This window comes from Chiloscyllium plagiosum, unplaced genomic scaffold, assembly GCF_037043375.1.
Source record: "Chiloscyllium plagiosum isolate Xiang-an unplaced genomic scaffold, Cpla_swu_hap1 HiC_scaffold_3, whole genome shotgun sequence".
Taxonomy (NCBI): Eukaryota; Metazoa; Chordata; class Chondrichthyes; order Orectolobiformes; family Hemiscylliidae; genus Chiloscyllium; species Chiloscyllium plagiosum.
In genome coordinates this window covers 85,198,894-85,221,253 of record NW_028270141.1, presented here as the reverse complement: position 1 = coordinate 85,221,253, position 22,360 = coordinate 85,198,894, and the positions used below count along the sequence as shown (strand labels likewise).

Sequence of the window (22,360 nt, the reverse complement as noted above, 5' to 3'; positions counted from 1 at the left end):
CAGGCGACTGTCTGTGTGGAGTTTGCATACTCTCCGGGTGCTCCGGTTTCCTCCCACAATCCAAAGATGTGCAGGTTAGGTGGATTAGCAAAGTTAAATTGCCCATAGTGTTCAAGGATTTGTAGGTTAGGTGTATTAGTCAGGGGTAAATATAGGATAATAGGGTAGGGGAATGGGTCTGGGTGGATTACTCTTCAGAGGGTTGGTGTGGACTTATTGAGCCGAAGGGCCTGTTCAATGATTCAAAGAATATTAAAATATAGTTGCAGGAACAAATGGCTTTCTAGCATTAGTCTCAATTAATTATATTTGTTATAATAGACAACAGACAAAATGGGAGTGTTTAAAGCTGAACACAACAATATAATTCACTCATTCGTGATGAAGGGCTTATGCTCGAAATGTCGACTCTCCTGCTCCTCGGATGCTGCCTGACCAGCTGTCCTTTTCCAGCATCACACTTTTCGACTCTGATCTCCACCATCTGCAGTCCTCACCTTCTCCTAATATAATTGACAACTCTAAAAACTAGATGAAGTCAACTCAGTGCTGCATCCACAACTATTTCTTGAATTACCTTAACAGAATTTGCATCTATATTGTAGGGTGTACACAATCAGTTATCTAGGTAAAAACAATGACTGCAGATGCTGGAAACCAGATTCTGGATCAGTGGTGCTGGAAGAGCACAGCAATTCAGGCAGCATCCGAGGACAGGCAAAATCGACGTTTCGGGCAAAAGCCCTTCATCAGGAATATTCCTGATGAAGGGCTTTTGCCCGAAACGTCGATTTTGCCTGTCCTCGGATGCTGCCTGAATTGCTGTGCTCTTCCAGCACCACTGATCCACAATCAGTTATCTGTCTGTCAGCCAAATCTCTTGTGAGATAAAGCTTTGCACAATACATCACCTCATTATGCTGCTGCTGACTAACATGGATCACATCCAATCAAAATAATACAACTTTGCCAACCCAAAATAGATTAAATTAGATGCATTATTTATGTTGTATTCATCTTCATTCTGTACCTCTGCAAATGCTTGACCATCTATGAAAGGTTCAAATGTGGACATTTTTGATTAGGTAATTTTGTCAAGAGGTGTATTATTTTCTTTTCCTTTAAGGGACACTGTCCAACCTTTCTATACATCATGCCATTACTATTACTTGCTTCAACCATTCATTTACTTAAGTTTAGTTGTTCTCAGTTTATAAAAAAAATGTCATTGCAAATCTGAATGAAGATAATTTAGTTTGAAGTGTTCGATCAGAGTATGAATATACTGAAGTTGCGAAGCATTTAAAAACACATGTGGATAAGCAAAATACTAATAAAACAACCTCAGAATGCTGATGGCATTGGTATTAAACCAAAATATTTATTTGTTCCTTTATAATCCTTCAGAGGTTTGAACTTGATCAAAATGAAAATGTTCTTAGGAATTCTTCTAAATATGATGGGAATTTGTTTTAGAAGTATTATCGCACATTTGGTTTTGAAAACTGTCTGCATGGTCATGTTGAACACCAATCTGCAAGGAGACAACTAACCACAACAAAACCACAATCTACTTCATTTTGAAAAGTTAAAAGAAATCAGCATAGCTATTACTTCCATTTAAAGGGAGGAGTTTTAAAATGTACAGCTGTCTAGTAGGAGTCTCCCATATATAAATACCAGCATCTATCTTTTTGAAAGCACTACTACATCAGAACTTCCATGATTTCAAGGGGATAATCTATTGGGGATGTTAAACTGAAATACAGTCCAGGAGGCAAGATATGTTGGTACGTTGTACTTCAATTTTTAATCAAGTTAACAAGCAAAAGGGCAAGAAGGGATGCTGCTAGATTAGAACTAGTTTTGTCTGCATTGGCTAATTAAATTTGTATTATTCTCCTTATGCAGCTCTCTGTCTTGGTTTGTTTATGATGTTAATCTGAAACATGGGCACTAAGCATGGCATGTCCAGTGCTACATGTTAAATGGGGCCTACTCAAACTTTGTCAATTTTTTTCAACTTCACTGCCAGGCAGGGTGTTTGACAGAAGGAACCATTTTCAATATCTTATGTGCAATTTTGTCAAGATGGTTTGCATTATTCTGTTAACGAATGTAAACAAATATCTATTAAAACTCTTATAGATTCTACCTACAAGCATGACTTTAGTGGAAACTGGTGCATTTCTGATATTCATGTCTATTTCTCTGGTGAATGGAATAGGATACAAGGGATACAACCAATCACCATATAATACAAAAAGTCAGGGTAAGTTTTCATTACATTTGGAAACAATTATTTGAGATTGCTCTGCTTTGCACTAATTACATGATGAACAAAGTTATACAATCGTGATCTGTAGTAAAGTGCCAGCTGAAGTTGTTGGTTTACTTTTAGTCTAAGCAATATTTATCTTATACCTTTTATCTTATAGATATCTCAAATTAGTAACAATTAGTTCTCTCCATGCTGAAATAAACCAACCGTCTGGGTGTGCACAAGGGCAATGTTCATTCGGTCAACTTTAAATTTCCCGTTCTCTCAAAAAGCATTCCTTGCTTCCTAAAAGAGAAATTCATATAGACCATTTCTTAAACTCAGGAGATCTCAATGTACATTACAGATGACATATTACTTGTATTGTGGTATAATCCCAAGATAAAGCTGAATAATTTAACATCAAATGTAATAAATGTGTTCTACTTATTTCTCAGCCATGTGACCAACTCAAAATGCTTATTGAAAGGACTTTTCTTAATTTTTCAACTAGTTTCCCCTCAGTGGCCTGACCAGAGGTGAAGAAAGGCTGCTGCTCCTCATGTGAGACCTATAGCATTCCCATGCTTGTGAAGCCTGAGAGAAACTGGCTGCAAATCAGCTGCTTATAAATGTTGAGGACGAATGTGCAGATAGGCTGACAACCTAAGTGAGATCAGCAGTTCCTATGCCCCATCTCACCATTTGCACTCCCATAATGATAGAGTTCATCACTTCCCCTGATTCACAGCAAAGTAGAATGCAGAAGGTGACAAACTTCTTCAGAGAATTTTATTATTCGAAACACCAAACTCTTCATTGTCAAGCATTGAGATATATGGTAGACATCTCAGCCTTACCAAACTGCATTTGTAATAATCTGGATACCTGCTGTGCAAGACCCACAGTAGTATTCCTGGAGGTGGTGATACTACTGTGGGTGGACAAGAGTATTGATGGATCTAATCATCCATGTTCTGGTTTCCTCTTAACCTGTCTTATTACGCCAACCTTTCCTTGCCAACTTAGCCCAGAATTTCTTCTGGTATCAATGAATCTTAGCAGTCAGTTCAAAAATCTAATGTTCTCAATAACATTTCTTCAGACAATTTCAAATAAGTACAATTCACACAAGACATTCAAACAACGCTGCAGAGGCTAGATCTCACACTTAGCTGTAATGGTAGAATTCCATGGTATTCAAATATCTTGTACAGCAACTTGTCTAATGTTTCCATTTCACACAAAGTCCTCATCTCTCTCTCTCTCTCTCTCTCTCAGCAGCATGGGGAAAGGCCTCCCCCTCAAATCTAACCAGAGCAGTCTCTGGATCTTCTGTGAGCGATAGGTGTTCCATCATGTACAGAACCTTTTGGCATTTATATCCTCTTCAGAGCTAGCACCGGACTTGTTGCCTGTAAGAGTGCAGAACTTGACAATTCTTCCTTGGAGAGATTGACCTTATCCATGCCTTTCCCTTAACAAAAGATTGGTTATATTTCATTGAAACTAGGAAAATAACCAAACATGATTATACAAAACGTAATTCTTCAAAAAGTTTAAGAAACTGTATTTTTTGTTATTGCATTTCCTTCAGACCACAGTGATTAGATTAGATTAGATTAGATTACAGTGTGGAAACAGGCCCTTCGGCCCAACAAGTCCACACCGACCCACCGAAGCGAAACCCACCCATATGTTTACCCTTTACCTAACACTACGGGCAATTTAGCATGGCCAATTCACCTGACCCTGCACATCTTTTGGACTGTGGGAGGAAACCGGAGCACCCGGAGGAAACCCACGCAGACACGGGGAGAACGTGCAAACTCCACACAGTCAGTCGCCTGAGGCGGGAATTGAACCCAGGTCTCTGGCGCTGTGAGGCAGCAGTGCTAACCACTGTGCCACCGTGCGGGTATGATTGAAATCTTACAGAATGATTTAGAATAGAATAGAATACCCTTCATTGTCTCGTGTTCTCCAACATCAGAGTACAGAAGTACAGTGAAAAGCTTTTAACTATGGCTGCCTCTAATGGCACCATCTTAGGCACAATCTTGAATACAAAAGAGAAATAAAAGGAAAAGTGTCCAAAAAATAAGATGAAGTAACACAGTTATAACACAACATAAGGATTGGCATTACAGCCTGGTAAAGAATTTCAAGTAGCAGCAGCTTAGTACGTGGTCCAACTGTCCGCACCAGGCCCCAGTCCAACAACTGTCCCAAGCTGCTCCAAGCCTCCAGTCCACTCCAGGACTACTTCCCCACGCGCCGCTCCAGGACTGCGAAAAAGAGGAAAAAAACAAAGGCAAAGAGCAAAGGATCTCCAGGTGGAGCATCCTATGCTGATGTCATTCCCACCATTTCTCAATGGTGGTTCAGAAGGTTTCCCCATGGAGTAGATAAACCAGGCAACAAGTAAATCTTTGGCAAACTTGTTGATCACAGGACAGCAGCAGATGGATAGATAAATTTGCCAGCTAAGAAAGGAAAATTAATGACACACGTACTTAGACATACAGAAATACAAAATAAAAATTCCATTATTGCTTCGACACTGTGGGCATTGAAATGGAGAGACAGTGGCACAACATCAATGTCAAGGGGCCAATAATTCAGAAACCTGGGCAAGTATTCTTGGGACATAGGTTCAAATCTCACTACAGCAGTATGATGAAAAGAACTTGATATATCAACAGGAGTCTCAGTGGGAATGACTGTGAAACTTTCATCCACTGTCATCAAAAACTCATCTGATTCACTCATGTCTTTTAGGGAAGGTACTGTGCTATCGTTATCTGGTCTGGCTTACATATGATTCCAGAACCACAGCAATGTGGCCACAGTTCAAATTGCTCAGTTCGAAGTCAAATATAGATGGGCAGCAATAGTTGGCCTGACCAATGATGGCAATATCTCATGAAAGAACAAAGGAAAAAAAGATCCAGTCATGATTTTAACTTTTAAAAAAAAGAGAAAATGACCCAATATCAAAATATTGCCTGTATCTCACAGCCTGGGATGGGCCCTTTTCTTCAACCCATCTTTTCAGATGTTTACCCTCTATTAAAACTCTCACAGGTATACTTCCAGGAAACCAGCCCAAGAATTGCACAGGCAATTATTTGTGAGATTCTAGATTTTCTGGTGTGTTAACTGGAATATGTTAAGTATTATCTCAAAGAAACTTAAAGGAAAAAGTATTATGATTCCAAAATAATGTCAACACTTTAAGTGTCAACAAATAAAAGTCATAATTTAACTACGCACTGTCAGTCTAAGATAGTTTTTAAAATTGTTAATATTAACTAATCTGTGTGCAATATGCACAAATGCATTGATCTATGGAAAACTTACAACTTAGTTGCATATTCATAGCAATTTAATTTAGTTTGGTCATGTTATTTTTCTTGTAACTCAGAACCTGTTTTAATAAATTAGGTTATGAATTGAAAGGTCTTCATTATCAGAGTCTTGAGGAAAGTCCAAAGGGCATCACAGGTAAGAAATGACAAGTATTTATTCATTTAACATCAGCTTTTTTTGATATCAGATAGGTTACAATGCAAGTTAACTAAGTGTTTGTCCTATATTACAAGATAACTGGAAGAAATGCCTGCTCACTCTAAGTTTTTGCTATCACCAACTTCAAGGCATGATTCAGAACTAATTGATATGAAAGAAGAAATGGATCTCCTTAACAACAGGTTTCTACCCAAATAGGCTTATCACATGTAATTCCAGTAGGAAATTGATGGGAATGCTTGCTATATTTCAATATCAGGATGTACCTTATGTCATCATTTAGGCATCCTCAAAACTTAAGGATTTATGGATTGAAAACTTGAATGAAATAACAGTACTTAAGATGTTGTACATGGTTTTAAGCTGTTACTGCACTTTTTAATTTGCACTCCGGCTGAGGAGAAATTTTTAATTACCATTCTGACTGATGTTTGGACCAATGTGCACTTCTCATTTTGTTCCAATTTGTCTACCCACCCACTTTCAAGAAACATCCTGGATTACTAAGGACTAAATACTTGCGTAAAAACAATGCAAAGAAAGATGCAAGAAGTTCAACCCACAACTTAAATAAATTTATTATTTATTTAAACAGTTTTTCCACCTGTCATTTACATTTTGTGTCAGTTATGCAAAACAACATTTTCTAAACAATTGCCATCATACCACAGTATTTGGGAAAACCTGTGATATCTGTATTTTTGTAAGAAAGAGGGAAATGATCAGCAAAGGAGTCAAGGAAGGTTGAACTGGACCAAAGCTGGTCTGCACACTCGTGCATATTTACAATCTGCGGTGCATCCAACTAAAACTGCTGCAAGCAATGTTCACACAAGCCATCAATATTACAGAAAGCTGACACTGACTTATGTCAAATGTTGCAACAAGGACTTCAGCCACACTTCTCCACAAGCACGTTTCCAAACCCTTCAAAGGACCCACCAGCAAAATCAACCAACAGAGATAATCCATAGCACACAAATGTGTAAAGTGTATGGCTAGTACCCTGTTTATTCAAGTGCCAAAGTCACCTTACCTGCAGGCAACCATCCATTAGCAGAGAGCCTTGCAATTTTGCGAAAAAGCAAGATGCCCAAAGACCCAAGGATAATAATTATGGATTAAACCCACAAGATCTTATTTTCTCTATTAGCTATGTGGATCAGAAAGCAATGCCACCCTCAATGTTCAACTTATTTACTGGAGTCTGAAGGCAAGCAGTTTTCATATCACAGATGGCTGCCAAATTCTTTTTTATTTTAAGGCATTCTAAGGTACCACTGCAAAGATCAATGTCAACATGGCTCATGGCCTCTGGAACTGCAAATCGTGACTCCTTCAGAGCATCTCAGGATACCAGCTGAAAATGAAGTCTGCCCTGACTAAAATCACAGTGGCATTCTTCGTGACTGTGGTGTGTCATTCTATACTGTCCTCCTCAGCTCTTCACTGAATTACAGAATTATTCAGGCAAAGAAGGAGGCCCTTTAGTTCATGATTGAACATGCTAGCCCCTGAATGAACAGCTAACTTAGAGCCATTCTTCTACCTTCTCCCGCTGTATCTGCGCATCATTCCATAAACAAATATCCATCCAATTTAACTGCCTCCACTCCACTCTCTGGCTATGTTTCCAGGCCCTAACCGTACTCTGCACAAAATTTATTTTCCTCATCTCACTTGTGCTTTTCTCACTAGTTACCTTAAATCTGTTCCCTCTTGATTTTGATCATTTCATGATTAGCAGCATTTCCTTTCTATAACTCTGTGCAGACCTCTCACAACTTTGAATACTTCAATCTGATTTGTTCTCAGCCTTGTTTCCTTCAAGGAAAACATGACTGTTGAGATAATCAAATGTTCTATCTTCCTCTATTGCCTACCATCTGTTTCTAATGCTATAGGATTGCACTTGTGCTATTTCATTTCCATCTGTTTCAGATACAACAAGCTCTTTTTCAGAAGCATCTCTTTTGCTACCATACTTGACCTAAGATTCCCCAAGGATGCCACACACTGGCTCCATTCCCACCCACTTACATGCATATATATGCATCTTCAGAGCATTATCCACAGGAATGGACGTCATCAGCTTCCATGTGAATGCGGACAACATATTTAATAATCTGCCCACCACTTGTCTGAACCACATCATTATGTTTAAGCTGTAAAGACCATTTATTTGACATCAAATTGTGGAAAGGTCGAAATATCCATTAATTGAACACTGGGACTACTGAAGACATCCTATGTTCAGCCACTGCTATAAAACTCGTCTCTGTTGCTACAAATTCCATAGCCCGCTGGCCAGACTCTCAGGCGGAACCAGACAGTTTAATAACCTTGGCATCCTGTTTGACCCAGAGCTGTGTTTCGAACCCCATATCATAATCCATCATCCTGACCACTCACTTCCACCTCTAACATCACCTTCTCTTGCACCTTACCTCAGCTCTAAAGTTACTGAAACGTTTCTCAATATTTGTCACCTCTGAATTCAAGGTGGGGGGTGAGGAATGTTTAAACATTTGTGGGAGAATCTCAGACTGTCCTTCGATCCTCTGGTATTGGTGAATCCATACACTCTGTGGTGTGCTGCAGCATTGAATAAACATCCTGCTGAGCTGTGTACTTATGGCGAGCTGACTCACCAGTAATTTGCTTACTGACTCTCCGTTCAGGTTCTGCCAGAACTGCTTGGCACTAGATATCACCAGAGCCTTGATCCAGATATGGAAACGAAAGCAATGTCAAAGGAGACATATGAATATGTGGTCCCAAACATAAGAAAGCAGTTGGCAACGTAAGATATTAAGTCCCCAAAGAAGACTGATGCAAATGGCGATTCATGAAAAGAAAATCATCCATTGACTGGAATCTCTCACAACCGGAAGAAATATGCTTGTGTTATCAGAAGCACAGTTTTGGGACTTTACTGCAGGAGTCTGTTAAGGTAACATCCTTTACTCAACCAACTACAGCTACTTGAATGACCTTATGTCAGCCATGGGCAAGCGTTCAGCTGTTTGCTGACATTTCCACAGAAATCAGTTCCGTCACATCTCCTCCAATACGGAAGCAGCTCAAAAAGCAGCAATTGGATACCATCCAACCTCAGGACTGACTACAGCAGGTAACATTCACATCAAAAGCAAAATGCTATAGCTATTGGAAATCTGAAGTAAAGCCATAAAATGCTGATCATATTCAGTAGAAGTGGTAAGAGAATCAGAGTTTAATGCTTCATGTCTGTGATCTTTCGTGAGCTGCTGAATTTATCCAACATTTATTGCTTTCAAGTAACTTCAGTGCCTGGCATTGACTGTCTCCCATGATAAAAGTAAACTTTACAACATTTCCGTGACTTTGAATTGAACCATCATCTCAACTTCTCAAAATCTACAAAGAGTCATGAAATTCTCTCTCCCATGGGCAGAACTTGTGCTCTCTCACAATAAGTGCTCGAAAAACCATGTCTAGGGACAGGATATTGAATGCCTGTGCACAATAAAGAACATCCCATTGTAAGTGGTTATGAAATTCTGGGACCTTCAGTCATGGTGACATACAATCTGCTCCTTGATGTCGACCTCAACACATACATCGTGAAACAATAGCTTTGGCTAACTTGCAAGATGCACATGGGGTAAACTTTAATTGACATTGAGGATCAAGTTATAGGTTTTTCTGCATTCTCAGCACCTAACTGTTTGGCATGAGTGACTTACAGTTGCCGGGGCAAGAAGTCCAATAATTTCCACCTTCTCTGTCTACAGTGTATCACGGTTAATATCTGGTGGAACAAAATCATGAATGAATTAAGACACAACTCCCTAGTGTGTTGGCAGTAATGAAACAGAGGCAGCTTCAGGGAATTGGAAACATCCCAAGGACATAAGACAATTACAGACCCAAGGACTTTGTGTGTAGTGAGGCAGATGGGGCCAGATTACCAGTAAAGCAACCAAGGCCTGACTTCAAGGACACTTGCAAGCATGACATGAAGGCTGTAAATATTGAACATCACACCAAAAGTCAGTAAGGGCAAAAAAATCATGTCAACCTTTTGCAGACTGGAGTGAACCACCACAACCAACAATGGCTGCAGCAGCTTAGCAACAGAATACCAATGCTGAAAACAAGAATCCAGAACATCCTTTACCAATGTCTTATCCAGTCTGTCTCTCAAAGATTAGTTTCTTCAACCCAGGTGCATCAAATGAAGACACACCACTCTTAAATTTATTGTTTGCCACATGTCCATCATTTCTCAAAGGTGGAAGGATGTCAAGATTAATTAAAACTCTGCCAGTAACCAGTAACATAACTGAACCAGGTGTACCAACAAAGTGACTATAAGAATAGCTTACTTTCTGCACCCTCAAAGTTTCTCCAGCAGCTACATGACCACATGCAAAGGGTGTGATGCAATAGTGGAAACAAAAATTAAATATCATTTATTTGACTGGAACCTCATCCCTGCAGGTGAGCAATGGACACAGTATGTATGAGCTTTAATGTAGTCTCATTGATATTATCCAGTTATTCCAGAACAAGTCATGTCATAGCATAGCATGTCATGTCATACCTTTGATAGGAGGATTGCTCTGGCTGGAACGTATTCAAAAGTGCAAGTGAAGGAAAACTTACAAAAAAAAACTGCTGACACTAAGTTTGCCCTTAATGTACATCCACAGTACAGTTTCAAAACAATGTCAAAAGGATACAATTGCAATGGTTATGGATGCTTTGCATACATGAAATTAACAAATTGGAAGCATTTCCTATGGCTGACCTTGTAAAAAGTTACCAACTTTGTTCCCAGATTGCCTCCAGGAATATGGTATGTAGTTATGAGATTCACATTGATTGGCAACTCCTGTTACCCTTAATGGGCAGCTTGTCTTTGGGACCTAACAAATTATCGCAAATAGAGTCCTCCAGTGTCTCGCTTCACCCACCAAATTTCCTGAGGACTAACTGAAGAAACTGAAGGGTGTTCTATTTACTTGAGGACCAGTAGATGTATTTCTAAACAATAGTGTTGCCTTCCAAACCACAAAGCTTCAGGCTGCAAATGCTAAATCGTGGACTTTTTTTACGTTGGATGCTTACTTCTGTTATAAAATTATGTTGATCTCAGAAAAACATGCAGATATGTGAAGAGTGGATCAGAAGGGTATTCTGTTCACATTGATTAGTATCTCATCAAATTAGATTTTTAATAGAACCTATATTTGAGTAGAGAATAAAGATGAGCAAAAATGGATTTATTGAAATAATTTATAGAAAATCACACCGTTAATCTTAAACAGTAAGTTATTATAATTATAATTCTATGCTTTCCCAATGGTAGAATCAATACAATATTACCTAAATCCTTTAACAAAATTGGACATAACAGAGGATTCAAAACTGTCAACTTTGAATTTGTTTCCACCAGTTTGTATGGCCAATATATTTGATTTTGCATGAAACTGATAACATTAGGATTGCATATCCAACAGAAACAATTAACATCAAAAATGTTGAGCAAAAATAACTGCATGCATTATATAACTGTAAGTGCAACAACTACCACAATTTATAAATGACCAAATCATTCTATAGCCACCAATCCATAAAAACACAAATGCAAAAAAAATTGTTCTTTTACAAATAGTTTTCATAACTCAAATATAGATTTGTCAATTTAAGAGTATTATATATTATTTGGTCATTTCATGATATAAACATTAGTAAGTGCATTTTTGAAATTAACATGTTTCATGATAATCATCAAACAAAGCCTAAAATGATTAAGCATATTGTATGTACTCAGCCAAAGCTGTCCACGTTGGCCACAAACACAAGACAGGGTCAAACTCTCATACTTACAAACTAACTTTAATTAGTTTTGAGACATGCAGTTGATTTAAGTTTCCTGTTACACTAATTTGCATATAATTATATTTTAAAATAGCTTGTAATAACCAGCTAAACATTTCAGAATGGACTTCTGTTTCAGTTTGCATGAAAAAGTCTTGACAGAATTAAGTGTATAATAGGATACAATTTTTAATATAGCTGAAAATGGCTTTGTCACAAAAAAGCATTGATATCAAAATGCCTTGTACATCTCTATGACTCTATTGAAAAGAATTCAAAATGTGCCAGTTTGGTCTGAGTGATAAAATAGTGCTTAATTTACCAGCGTCTTTGAAGGTCCATATGTAACCACAACTAGCAGAAACTCACAATGATCTGATCTGGTTTCAGAATCGGTTTCTGGAGCAATATTTTTTTACAACAATCTCAAATGTGGAAACTTCATCTGTGCCAAATATAGGTGCAACTGTATTTCCTCAACACTTTGGGCTGGTTTTGCCTTGTTCCGTTCTTATCCACTGCTTTACTTCTAGTATTCCCACACAGATGTAATGATGGGGAGAAAAAAATAACATTCGAGCCCTTCAGTCTCCTAACTCTCACCATATGCTGTTCATCACCACCATTAACATCAGACCTTTGCTCACTGGCCTACATTACTTGTGCCCCCATCCGCTACCACCACCCCTAAACCTCCATCCCCAGCTTGCTAACATCGCTCACCTGCCTCCTGCCTTGTGGAGTGGGTAAACAACAATGCATATTTAACATTTTCATCCTTGTTTTCAAATCGTTCACTGGCCTTCCTACATTCTTAATCTCCATTGGTCCTATATTTTCAGACATCTGTACTTCTCTAAATCTCATTTACTCCAGGACTGGTAGCTGTCCTTTCATCTGTGTCAACCCAAGGTATGGAATTCTCAACATAAACCACTGTGCCTCCATCTCACTTTCCTCCTTTAAACCCACAAGTTCAATAAAGCTTTTGCTTCTCTGCATCAAGATCTCTATGTGGTTCGGGTTATGTTTTGCTTTAGATTACCTGTCTGAAGTACCTATTAATATTTTCGTGTTATGGGCATGATATAATCACTACATAATAATTATGCTCAGTTGATTTTGAGAAAAAGGTGTTGAAAAATCCACTGCAACATAACTTAAGTCGCTACATTTACACCCTTTTAAAAATGGTGATTCTACCACCTGTAAATCAATTTTTTTTCATCAAGCTAGTAGAATGGAAGTATTTTTAATTTACAACAATGGCCAAGACCATCTTACACATATAAAACTTCTCATAATTATTGTTGCTCATTGATTATTCTTACTTCAGTGCAATGTACCCATCAAAATTATCTTGCCTTTAACATACCAGTATTTCTGGAATCTAAGATATACATTTCTACTTTCACAGTGAGAGGAGATCCAGGAATGCCTGGACCACCTGGACCTCCAGGACCCCCTGGATCCCCAGGGCAAGCTGGATATCCAGGAAAGCCAGGTGTTGGGTTGATGGGACCCCCTGGAAGTCCAGGACAACCAGGACCACAAGGACTAACTTTAAAGGGAGCTCCAGGCCTTCCAGGAGCACCAGGACCTGAAGGGAGAATAGGGTATCCTGGACAAAAAGGCGATAAAGGAATTCAAGGGATTCAAGGGCAAAGGGGTAGTCCAGGCCCTCCAGGAAATCCTGGACCAGCCGGATTGTCTGTTATTGGTAAACCTGGCCCACAAGGGGCAGTAGGATCTCCAGGAGTACCAGGATTACCTGGAGCAAAGGGACACCCAGGTTATCCAGGCCTCCCTGGTCAAAAGGGGGATAAAGGAATTGGAATTCCAGGGATTACAGGTGAAAGAGGGCTGCCTGGGCCACCAGGGGCACCGGGAACTCCAGGACCAGCAGGATTAACTACAGCAGGTGTGCCTGGTCTTCCTGGTGACCCAGGTAAAAAAGGTGAAATGGGACCACCTGGCCCATCAGGTTTCACTGGAGCACCGGGTCACAAAGGACCACCAGGACCACCTGGACCAATTGGAATAGGAAAGCCCGGAGCTGCTGGTGTACCAGGAATGCAAGGGCCACCTGGTTTGAAGGGTCACCCTGGTATCCAAGGTTTGCCTGGGGCACCAGGACTGCCAGGTATTGGAAAACCAGGTGTGCCAGGGCTGAAAGGAGAACCTGGCCCCGTAGGTTATCCTGGGTATCCTGGAAAAAAAGGTGAGATGGGACAAACGGGCAAGCCAGGAGACCCTGGTTTAGTGGGACAAGCCGGTCTACCAGGAGCACAGGGGCCGAGAGGTTTACAAGGAATTCCTGGCGCTCCAGGAGATAAAGGTGCACAAGGACATATGGGTGCACAAGGGTATCCTGGAGCAAAGGGTGACAGAGGGGCAACTGGCGTTCCGGGAATGTCAGGGTCTCCTGGGAAATCAGGTTCACCAGGGCTACCAGGATCAGTTGGGCCAACTGGTCAAAAAGGTGACATTGGTCTCACTGGCCCACCTGGGAAATCTGGAAATCCTGGTCCTCCTGGTCCTCAGGGCCCATTAGGTTTTCCAGGTGCAATCGGGTTGCGAGGGCCAGCAGGAATACCTGGTCATAAAGGTTTGCCTGGGTTGCCTGGATCGCAAGGGCCTCCTGGACTAAATGGTGCTCCAGGAAAACCAGGATTTCCAGGTCCTCCGGGTCTCATTAGCAGAGAAATAACGAAGGGGCCAGCAGGGGCACCAGGACCAACAGGGGCAGCAGGTCCTCCTGGTCCACCAGGCCTTCCTGGTCCACCAGGTTTACCTGGTGAAATCTATGTACAACCAGAGAAATCAGTACAGCCACCACCTGGATTACTGAGCCCTGTTCCAGCTTTTACAGCCATTCTTTCTAGGGCATATCCACCAGTAGGGCAACCAATAGTATTTGACATTCTAGAGACCAATTCAAATAATAATTATGATCCATCATCTGGTGTTTTTACATGTGAAGTACCAGGGCTTTATCACTTTAGTTACCATGTACAAATCAAGGGGGCGAGCGTTTGGGTTTCATTATATAAAAACGGAAAATCCATACTACAAACATATGATGATTACACAAAAGGATATGTGGATCAAGCCTCAGGGAGTGCTATAGTACACCTACGTGAAAATGACCAAGTCTACATATTATTACCTTCAGAGGAAGCTAACGGTTTATATTCATCTGATGAGAAACAGTCATCCTTCTCAGGGTTTTTAATTAGCCCCTCATGATTTACACAGATTGCAGGGTTTTATTTCAATGAATCAAACTAAGTTTGCTGAAGGTGTTTCTTAATTGATAAACAATGTACCTTCATTAAGAAATTATTTGGAACTAAAATTCACACAAGTATAGCTGTTCCACCAATTTTATTTTCCTACATTTAACATATGTTCTTGAGTCATCTATCTTTATCATATAAATATGGCATATACAGCACTATACTGGTGTGATGACACATACTGTATCAGAAATAAATACTGCACTTTTATAACTTTTAAGCTCAAGAAGAAACGGGTTATCCACTGTTCACGAGCAAAAATGCTGTTCAATTCATGTTACACGGTTATGTTCATTTCTATGTAAACATCTTTGTTGAAAATGTCAAAGCAAGAAGTACATTTTGAAAATATAGGATCATTCTTTAACCATGCTCACTGCTTTCCACCTATTTTAGAGACTGTAGTCTTCCAAATTTTCAAACCAATGCTTCAAAATTCTCTTTTCCTTTGTTTCTAGATTTCATAATATTACCACTCTTACTTCCATTTCATCATTGGTATATGCCACTTTATTATTCATAGATTTTTTACTTATGTAGTTTATAACACATGTTCAGAGTGAAAGTATTTAAGTGTATTTATTCAAAAGTAAATGTAAATATTTTTTTCTAATGATTAACATTTTTCAATGTATAGAAATGTTCTTTATGTTGTATGTTGTTGAATCATACAGATCTGAAATGTCCAAGATTTGATCTATGCTCTCTGCAATCATCATTAGCCAGCTTGCAATGAAAACATCATTACTGACCTCAGGGATAGAATTGAGGGCGGCTGGGGAGCATTGCAATGAGATGGGTGGCAGTGCTGGTGTTTAGTGGAATTTAGTGCAGCAGGTCTCCTAATGTAAAGCAGTTTAGTGAACACTCCTAGACCATGTGCTTAGTTACCATGTCAACCTAGTAAAACAGCCAAAGTAATACACTCAAGCTGCACAGAGATGAAGAATGATCAACTGATTGATGTATCAGAGGACTCCTGGCAACCACAAGACTAAATCTTGGATGAATCATCATCTTCAGATGGAGAAAGAAAATTTGGAATAGAAAGATTGTATCATTAGTTTCAAAAAGTGCAACTTTTACATAGTAAAATGTAACTGTACTCCTACTACATGAACTGTTAATATGAGCTGTCAATATGAGCTGTCAAATAATTTTGTGGAACTGGAATTAAACAGACTTATTTATCTGAAACAAACTTCCAAATTTTCTTTTACAATAAAACTGGCAAATTGTAACCTCATCAACAAACTGTTCTCTGTGTTAAACTCAGCATGTTTCAGTTGTAATTAAGCTTCCACACCTGAAAAATCTACAGAGGTTAATCCACACAACTGCAAAGACAGCATAGTGGAATTTCAGGGGTCATGTTTGACAGAAGTAGGCTCACAAAGTGGAATTATACTGGACTTGGCTAACAGACATCAAATGTGAACTGAACTGTATTCAGCTATAATGCCTCTGGGACAAACCAGATTGCTGACATTCAGTGTTTGGGCTCATGGAAAACGGTCAATTGGGCCAACATTTATGACGCCAGCATGATTTTATGTCCTCCAAGATAGGTAAAGGAGGAAAAAAATACACTCTCTCATTTAAGAAAATCAATGCTTTCTTCCTATATTACAATATTACCACATTCTTGTGTCTTCATATTGGAATTAAAAACCTTTAGCTTTGCCAATTTTAAAAGTAATTGTCTTCAACAGCGCAGAACGATTCAAGTCCAACTGTGGATTTGAACATTACAATCCACAAAACTCCTTGAAGCAGAGATACCTAGGTTTTCAAGCCAGCAAGTCACCTCTTGGACAACACTGCCACATAGAAGGAGAATCATACCCTGTCCAATAAAAGATGTGTGACACACATCTTTCTGCTATATTAAGTACACACTATAACACATATCTTCTGTTTCTCTCTTCAAACAAACTATTCAAATTAAAATGTCTTGCCCTGAAATGAACAAAATACCACTAATACAATACATATGAATGAGCAAACTGATGATACACCATTAATATAATTTCAAAATTTTCAATATCATGAGCATGCTGGATAAAAGTAGATAGGGAGTTCCTGTTTCTAGAAAGAAGGGCAAGTGAGCTCAAGTCTAAAGTGATCTGCAAAATCAGTAAAGGTGAAGTGAGGAAAAACCTTTCCAAACAGCGAGCAATTAGGGTCTGGAATGCACCGCCTGCATGTGTGGAGGAGGCAGGTTCAATTGAGGCATTCAAGAAGCCAATGGATAACTATTTGCATAAAAAATAAGAATATGGGGAAAAAGCAGGAGTTTTAGCACTGAGTTGCGACATTCAATCAGCTGGTGCAGGCAAAATGGATCAAATTGGCCTCTTCCTGTGCAGTAACTCTTCTGTGATTTTCTAATAATACAATTTTTTGACTGGGCTGAATTGAATAGATCTGATCACTCTTGGGGAATGCATATATCATGCAAAGTAATATTTATTAACATCTATTACAACAATTAGAAAACACACATACGTATATAAACTATATACATTTGCGCGCGTTTATAAAATTAGCTTGAATGTGGTAAAAGAAAACAATAGTGTTTTAAGTTTTAATTTATTGGAAACACTTCAAAATTTTATTTCTTTCGAAATAAAGATCATGAGATCATTATTCTTAGATGGTGACAACTGTCCAAACCTGAAAAGGGGCCCATTGACAGGTTCAGCTTGGTGGGGAAGCAACTGGGCAGGTACTTAAACCGACTGACCATAGTATAACCAAGCTACACTAGGATTTTTATTTAACTTTGTTTAATTAAGATGCTGATTGAAGTTCATGAGATCATTAATTCATGCAATTGGAAGTTATTTTAGTGAACAACACCAAAGTTCAATGATTTGATAATAAGTAAGAGAGCTAAATTAAATGACACAATGAATAGCTAGTTAACAGGATGTAAAAACCAGCTTCAAAATAATAATACGTGATAGTGGAATGGGTGCAATCATCAAACTTCTGGAAGTCCCTAACTTGCCCAAAAAGCTATGTTCTCTTTCCACTGATTCCATGATCTTTGCAGCTCTTGTTGAGTCCAGCTGTCACTGTTGATTGTAGCTTGGTCTCTAAGCTCTGGAATTCCCTCTCTAAACTCCTGTGCGTCCTTGCTGCTCTGCTCTTTTAAATGCCAGAATAATGGTCACGTTTTTAACCAAGTTTTTGTCCTATCCGAACATGCTCTATGGTTAGTGCCTGCATTTCTTTGTGTGTGCTTGCAATGCTCCTTGGAATATCATTTGATGCTGTACATGCTGTATAAGTATGTTCTGTTTGACAATGAGTTTGAATGTTGCTACGATGCTAACAAAGATCATGAGGAAGTTTGAGATGGGATAAAGAAAAGATGAGGGAAAACTGATTGATCAAACCCAGAAGGCAGAAGAAGCTAATAGCAAGTAAATATCATTCAAGTTGGGCTATTGAACCCAAGGTTTAGACAAAAAACATAAATTTTATAGTATATTTTGAATAAAGTACATCATCATAGAAAGTGACCTTCTCAATATTTACCCAGATAAGAGAATAAAGAAAAAAATGTTAGTAGACCTTAATGCAGCATACAGCGGGAATAGTACTCTATTGGAAATCTCTGGTCCAACATTCTCAAGTGTTGAGAGAAATCGAGAAGTCATGGGTGACCAAGAGGAGGAGTGGCAAAAGAGAAAAGGTTGTTCATAGTCAGACATCTTATCCAACCTAGACTGTAACTTACGATTTGTCAGTCATTTGATTTGTTCTCTCTATAACTGGTGTGCTATATTCCATGTGAAACACTGATTGACCTCAATCTCTTATCATATTTCTCTCAGCCAAATCGGACCAGTTGCTCAGACAGTGATACCTCTCAAAGAAAAAGATAAAAGTTAATACTTTTTAAAATTTGTTCATTTGACTTCACCGTCAATTACTAGGCCAGTATTTATTGCCCATCCCTAAATGCCTAGAATGCAGTTAAGAAGCAACCACAGACCAAGGTAAGGACGGTATGTTCCCTTCCCTAAAGGGCATTAGTCAACCAGATGGGTTTTTACAACAATTAACAGCAGTCACCATGGATTTTTTATGCCAAATTTTACAAAACCATCATCACTGGATTCAAACCTACATTCCCATGTTAAGAGAAAGTGAGGACTGCAGATGCTAGACAGAGTTTAAACAGTGTAGTCAGGAAGCATCCGAGGAGCAGGACAGTCCCGTTTCGAGCAAAAGCTCTTTATCAGAAATGCTGCATAAGCTTTGTATTAGAATTCCCAAAATATTAACCAGGGCTCAGTTCTGAATATTAGGTCTGGTATAGTCCCTCCCTTGCTGGGCTATGTGCTAGTTGAAAAGGTTATCTGGATGCAATGAAAAAAAATTATGCTCCCTCCCTACCTTGCACAATGTAATACCCCAGATAATAATTTGCGAAGTAAAATCATTAATACTGCTTTATTGTTCTTATATTCTTCTGAAATTTGATATTTAACCCTCTGTTGTTACCTAACTGAAGCTCTTTGGTATCCACCCAACAGCATGTCTTTGTGACTTTTTTTAAATTTCCAGCCACATTGGAATAATCCGCAGATTACACCCTTTGAAGGCCTGCTTCTCAATTTCTAACCTGACTCCCTGAAGTCTGCTGCAGGTCTTCATTTCTCTTTCTTCCTGTGTACTGGTCCCAATATGGTGCATGATCTCTGGCTGATCACCCTGCCCATTAAAATTGCCCTGGATTCTGTGATATCCTTGACCCTGCCACCTGGGAGGTAACATACCATCTCGGAGTCATTCCATTGGCCCCAAAAACCCCTGTCTACTCCATTCATTCACAAGTCCACGATCACCACTGACCCTCCACATTTCTTCCGCCAGCAGCTGGATCACCCATAGTGTTATTGCCTCGACTGTGTCTGTTCTCCACAGTCGAACCATCATTCTCACTGTTCACAACACTGAAAAATAATGCAGCTGGGGGATGCACCGATTGTCATCTTCCATCTGACAGCTTCCCATTTCCTCTCTGCCTGCACTTCCTGAAACAACAGGGCGACCACATGCTGAACCACACTGTCCATGAAACTCTCAGCCTGATGAATGCACTGTAGTGCCCCCAGCTACTGCTCAAGCTCCAAAGTCCAGAGATTGCATTGTTCCAACAGCATACACCTCTTGCGCATATGGTCATCCAAATGAGCCGGGAACATTTAGGAGAGTCTTGATATCATGAGGTAAAAAAAAAGCTCTTTGCAACCAAGGATTTGAACAGCCAGATGTGATTCTCACTTAGAAATATCAAGAGTCCTGTTTGCATGCATTTATATTTGTTTACTACCCAAGCTTGTTTCATGTATACATATTTTCCTGTCCTCTCTTTTGTGGCAGAGAGAAACAGGATGGCGACAATTGCCAATATGGAGGTCTGGGCTGATAACTAGTGGCTCCACCTCACCACTTGCTCCTCTGTGCCTTCACCTTGGACACAGTTCCCAACACCTCTGGGCACCTTCCCTGTGCAGCAACTGCCTGCACCCTCCACCCACAGAGGTTGGCATCAGATACGCACCAACCTCACCACATCCTTGTGGTACACCTCCAAACCACTTAGAATACAGTTATCCATTTCAATGCTGTACTTTGGAATGCACCAACTACTTTCACTGCCATTAGGCTGCCAGGAAGCTTTGCACACAGAGACAGGCAACCATCTTGTACATTGCTGCTGGTTGCACCTCAAGGATTTGCACTTGCTTTCTCAGTGCTCACTCACTTCACGGCTACTTGGATGCTCATAGCAGCTTGGCTTTACATTTCCTTTTTGCATTTGACACCCTCAGCCAAAGCCTGAAAGCTCACAGTCTGTTGATGCAAAGCTACAATTCTGACACAAAGCTAGGCATCCTATGACAGTTGTCAGCAATGATCAAAGTGGTGGACATGATACTGTACTAGACCACGCCACATTAATGTCAGACCTAATAATTCGATAGGGACAGCCAAGGAACAAACCAACTTGGGGTTTTGTTGGAGGCAGGCTAGATTACCAGGCAGAACCTGCACAGCACACTGTCAAATGCAAACTTCACTGCCTTTCATCCTCATCTGAATCTCAAATACTCAATGGAAATGGAAAATGGCTGCATCCACTTGTGGAGTGAGTGGAGTTAACTGATTTATCATGTGGGGTGCATGTGAGAGTGAAATGAGACCCTTTAAGGGGCATTCATACTCTCACAGTACACACTGAAGACAGATTAAACATAGTACCCTGCATATGAAACACAGTCAGTGCCCAACTGTGGTCACAAGTAAGACTGACCACATCACTGGCCTTTGCAGTGTGTTTCTGACTGGGTCAGCATATACTCTCTGTCCCAAGTTGCACTTAAAAATGTGGTAGTGAGCTGCTTCCTTGACCGCAGCAGTCCATGATTTTGAAACTTAAAGCTCGTTAGGGCAGTTCAGACTCAACCACATTGCTATAGCTCTCTGGAGTCACAGACAGGCCAGACCAGGTCAGGATGGCAGATTTCCTCCCCTAAAAGGACATCAGTATTTGACAGTGGTTCCATGATCATCATTTGATTTTAATTCCCGGTATTTAATGAATTCAAATTTCACCATCTGCCAAGGGGGATTCGAACCAGTGTCCCCAGAACATGAACTAAGTTTCTGGATTAATAGTCTAACAATAATATTATTATGCCATCATCTCCTGGAAGGTCAGTACCACCCTCATGACCTGTCCTACCTGTCAATCTTCCAACTATTCGCTCCACTTTCCTCTCCGATCTATCACCTTTACCCACACCTCCATCCACCTATTGCATTCTCAGCTACCTTCTCCCCAGCCCATCCCCCTCGCATTTATCTTTCCACCCCCGAGGCTCCCAGCCTCATTCCTGATGAAGGGCTCCAGCCTGAAACATCGATTTTCCTGCTCCTTGGATGCTGCCTGACCTGCTGTGCTTTTCCAGCAACACACTCAACTCTGATTTCCAGCATCTGCAGACCGCATTGACTCCTACATGTTCTCATATACAATGCAGGCTTTTTGGGTGCTATTGGCCAGTGGGGAGTGGGAGGGGGGAACAAGATTTCAGTAATCAGTCAGCACTTAAACTCTCCTAACCAGATTTGAGTGACCGTACATCAGAATATCCAATACACCCCCCTCCCCTTTGTGTAGTCCTGCAAGTGCCTTATGATGTGGACTATGCTAAGCCATCATTTCAAAGATGATGTGAATACCAAGTGTGCAGTTCACGACGGACCTGTTCTGTTTCTGACAGTCTTCACACAGGCTCACCGGAATCATGACCAGTGGGTTAGTGTCACTGTAAAATGCACAGATGAGTTGAGGCAAAACAAATATGTTAGCAAGCCC

The 22,360-nt window shown here is 40.0% G+C and overlaps 2 protein-coding genes across 8 annotated transcripts in view; one reads left to right on the top strand and one right to left on the bottom strand.

Annotated features, from left to right (window-relative positions):
- Positions 1 to 22,360, bottom strand: part of nt5dc1 (5'-nucleotidase domain containing 1) — a 568,470-nt gene that overhangs the window by 374,250 nt on the left and 171,860 nt on the right. The gene's annotated exons all lie outside the window — the stretch shown is intronic.
- LOC148150615 (uncharacterized) lies at positions 1,735 to 14,908 on the top strand. The gene is made up of 4 exons (XM_087981126.1): positions 1,735 to 1,790; positions 2,149 to 2,272; positions 5,708 to 5,767; positions 13,077 to 14,908. Exons 1-4 carry the CDS (start codon positions 1,785 to 1,787, stop codon positions 14,906 to 14,908), a joined length of 2,022 nt encoding a protein of 673 aa, XP_087837252.1. The 5' UTR covers positions 1,735 to 1,784.

Bases quoted from the DNA above. Each gene is read 5' to 3' on its own strand.
- LOC148150615 (XM_087981126.1), top strand. The intron at 2,273-5,707 runs GTAAGTTTTCAT...TTAATAAATTAG, and splicing joins ATATAATACAAAAAGTCAGG to GTTATGAATTGAAAGGTCTT. The intron at 5,768-13,076 runs GTAAGAAATGAC...CTACTTTCACAG, and splicing joins AAGTCCAAAGGGCATCACAG to TGAGAGGAGATCCAGGAATG.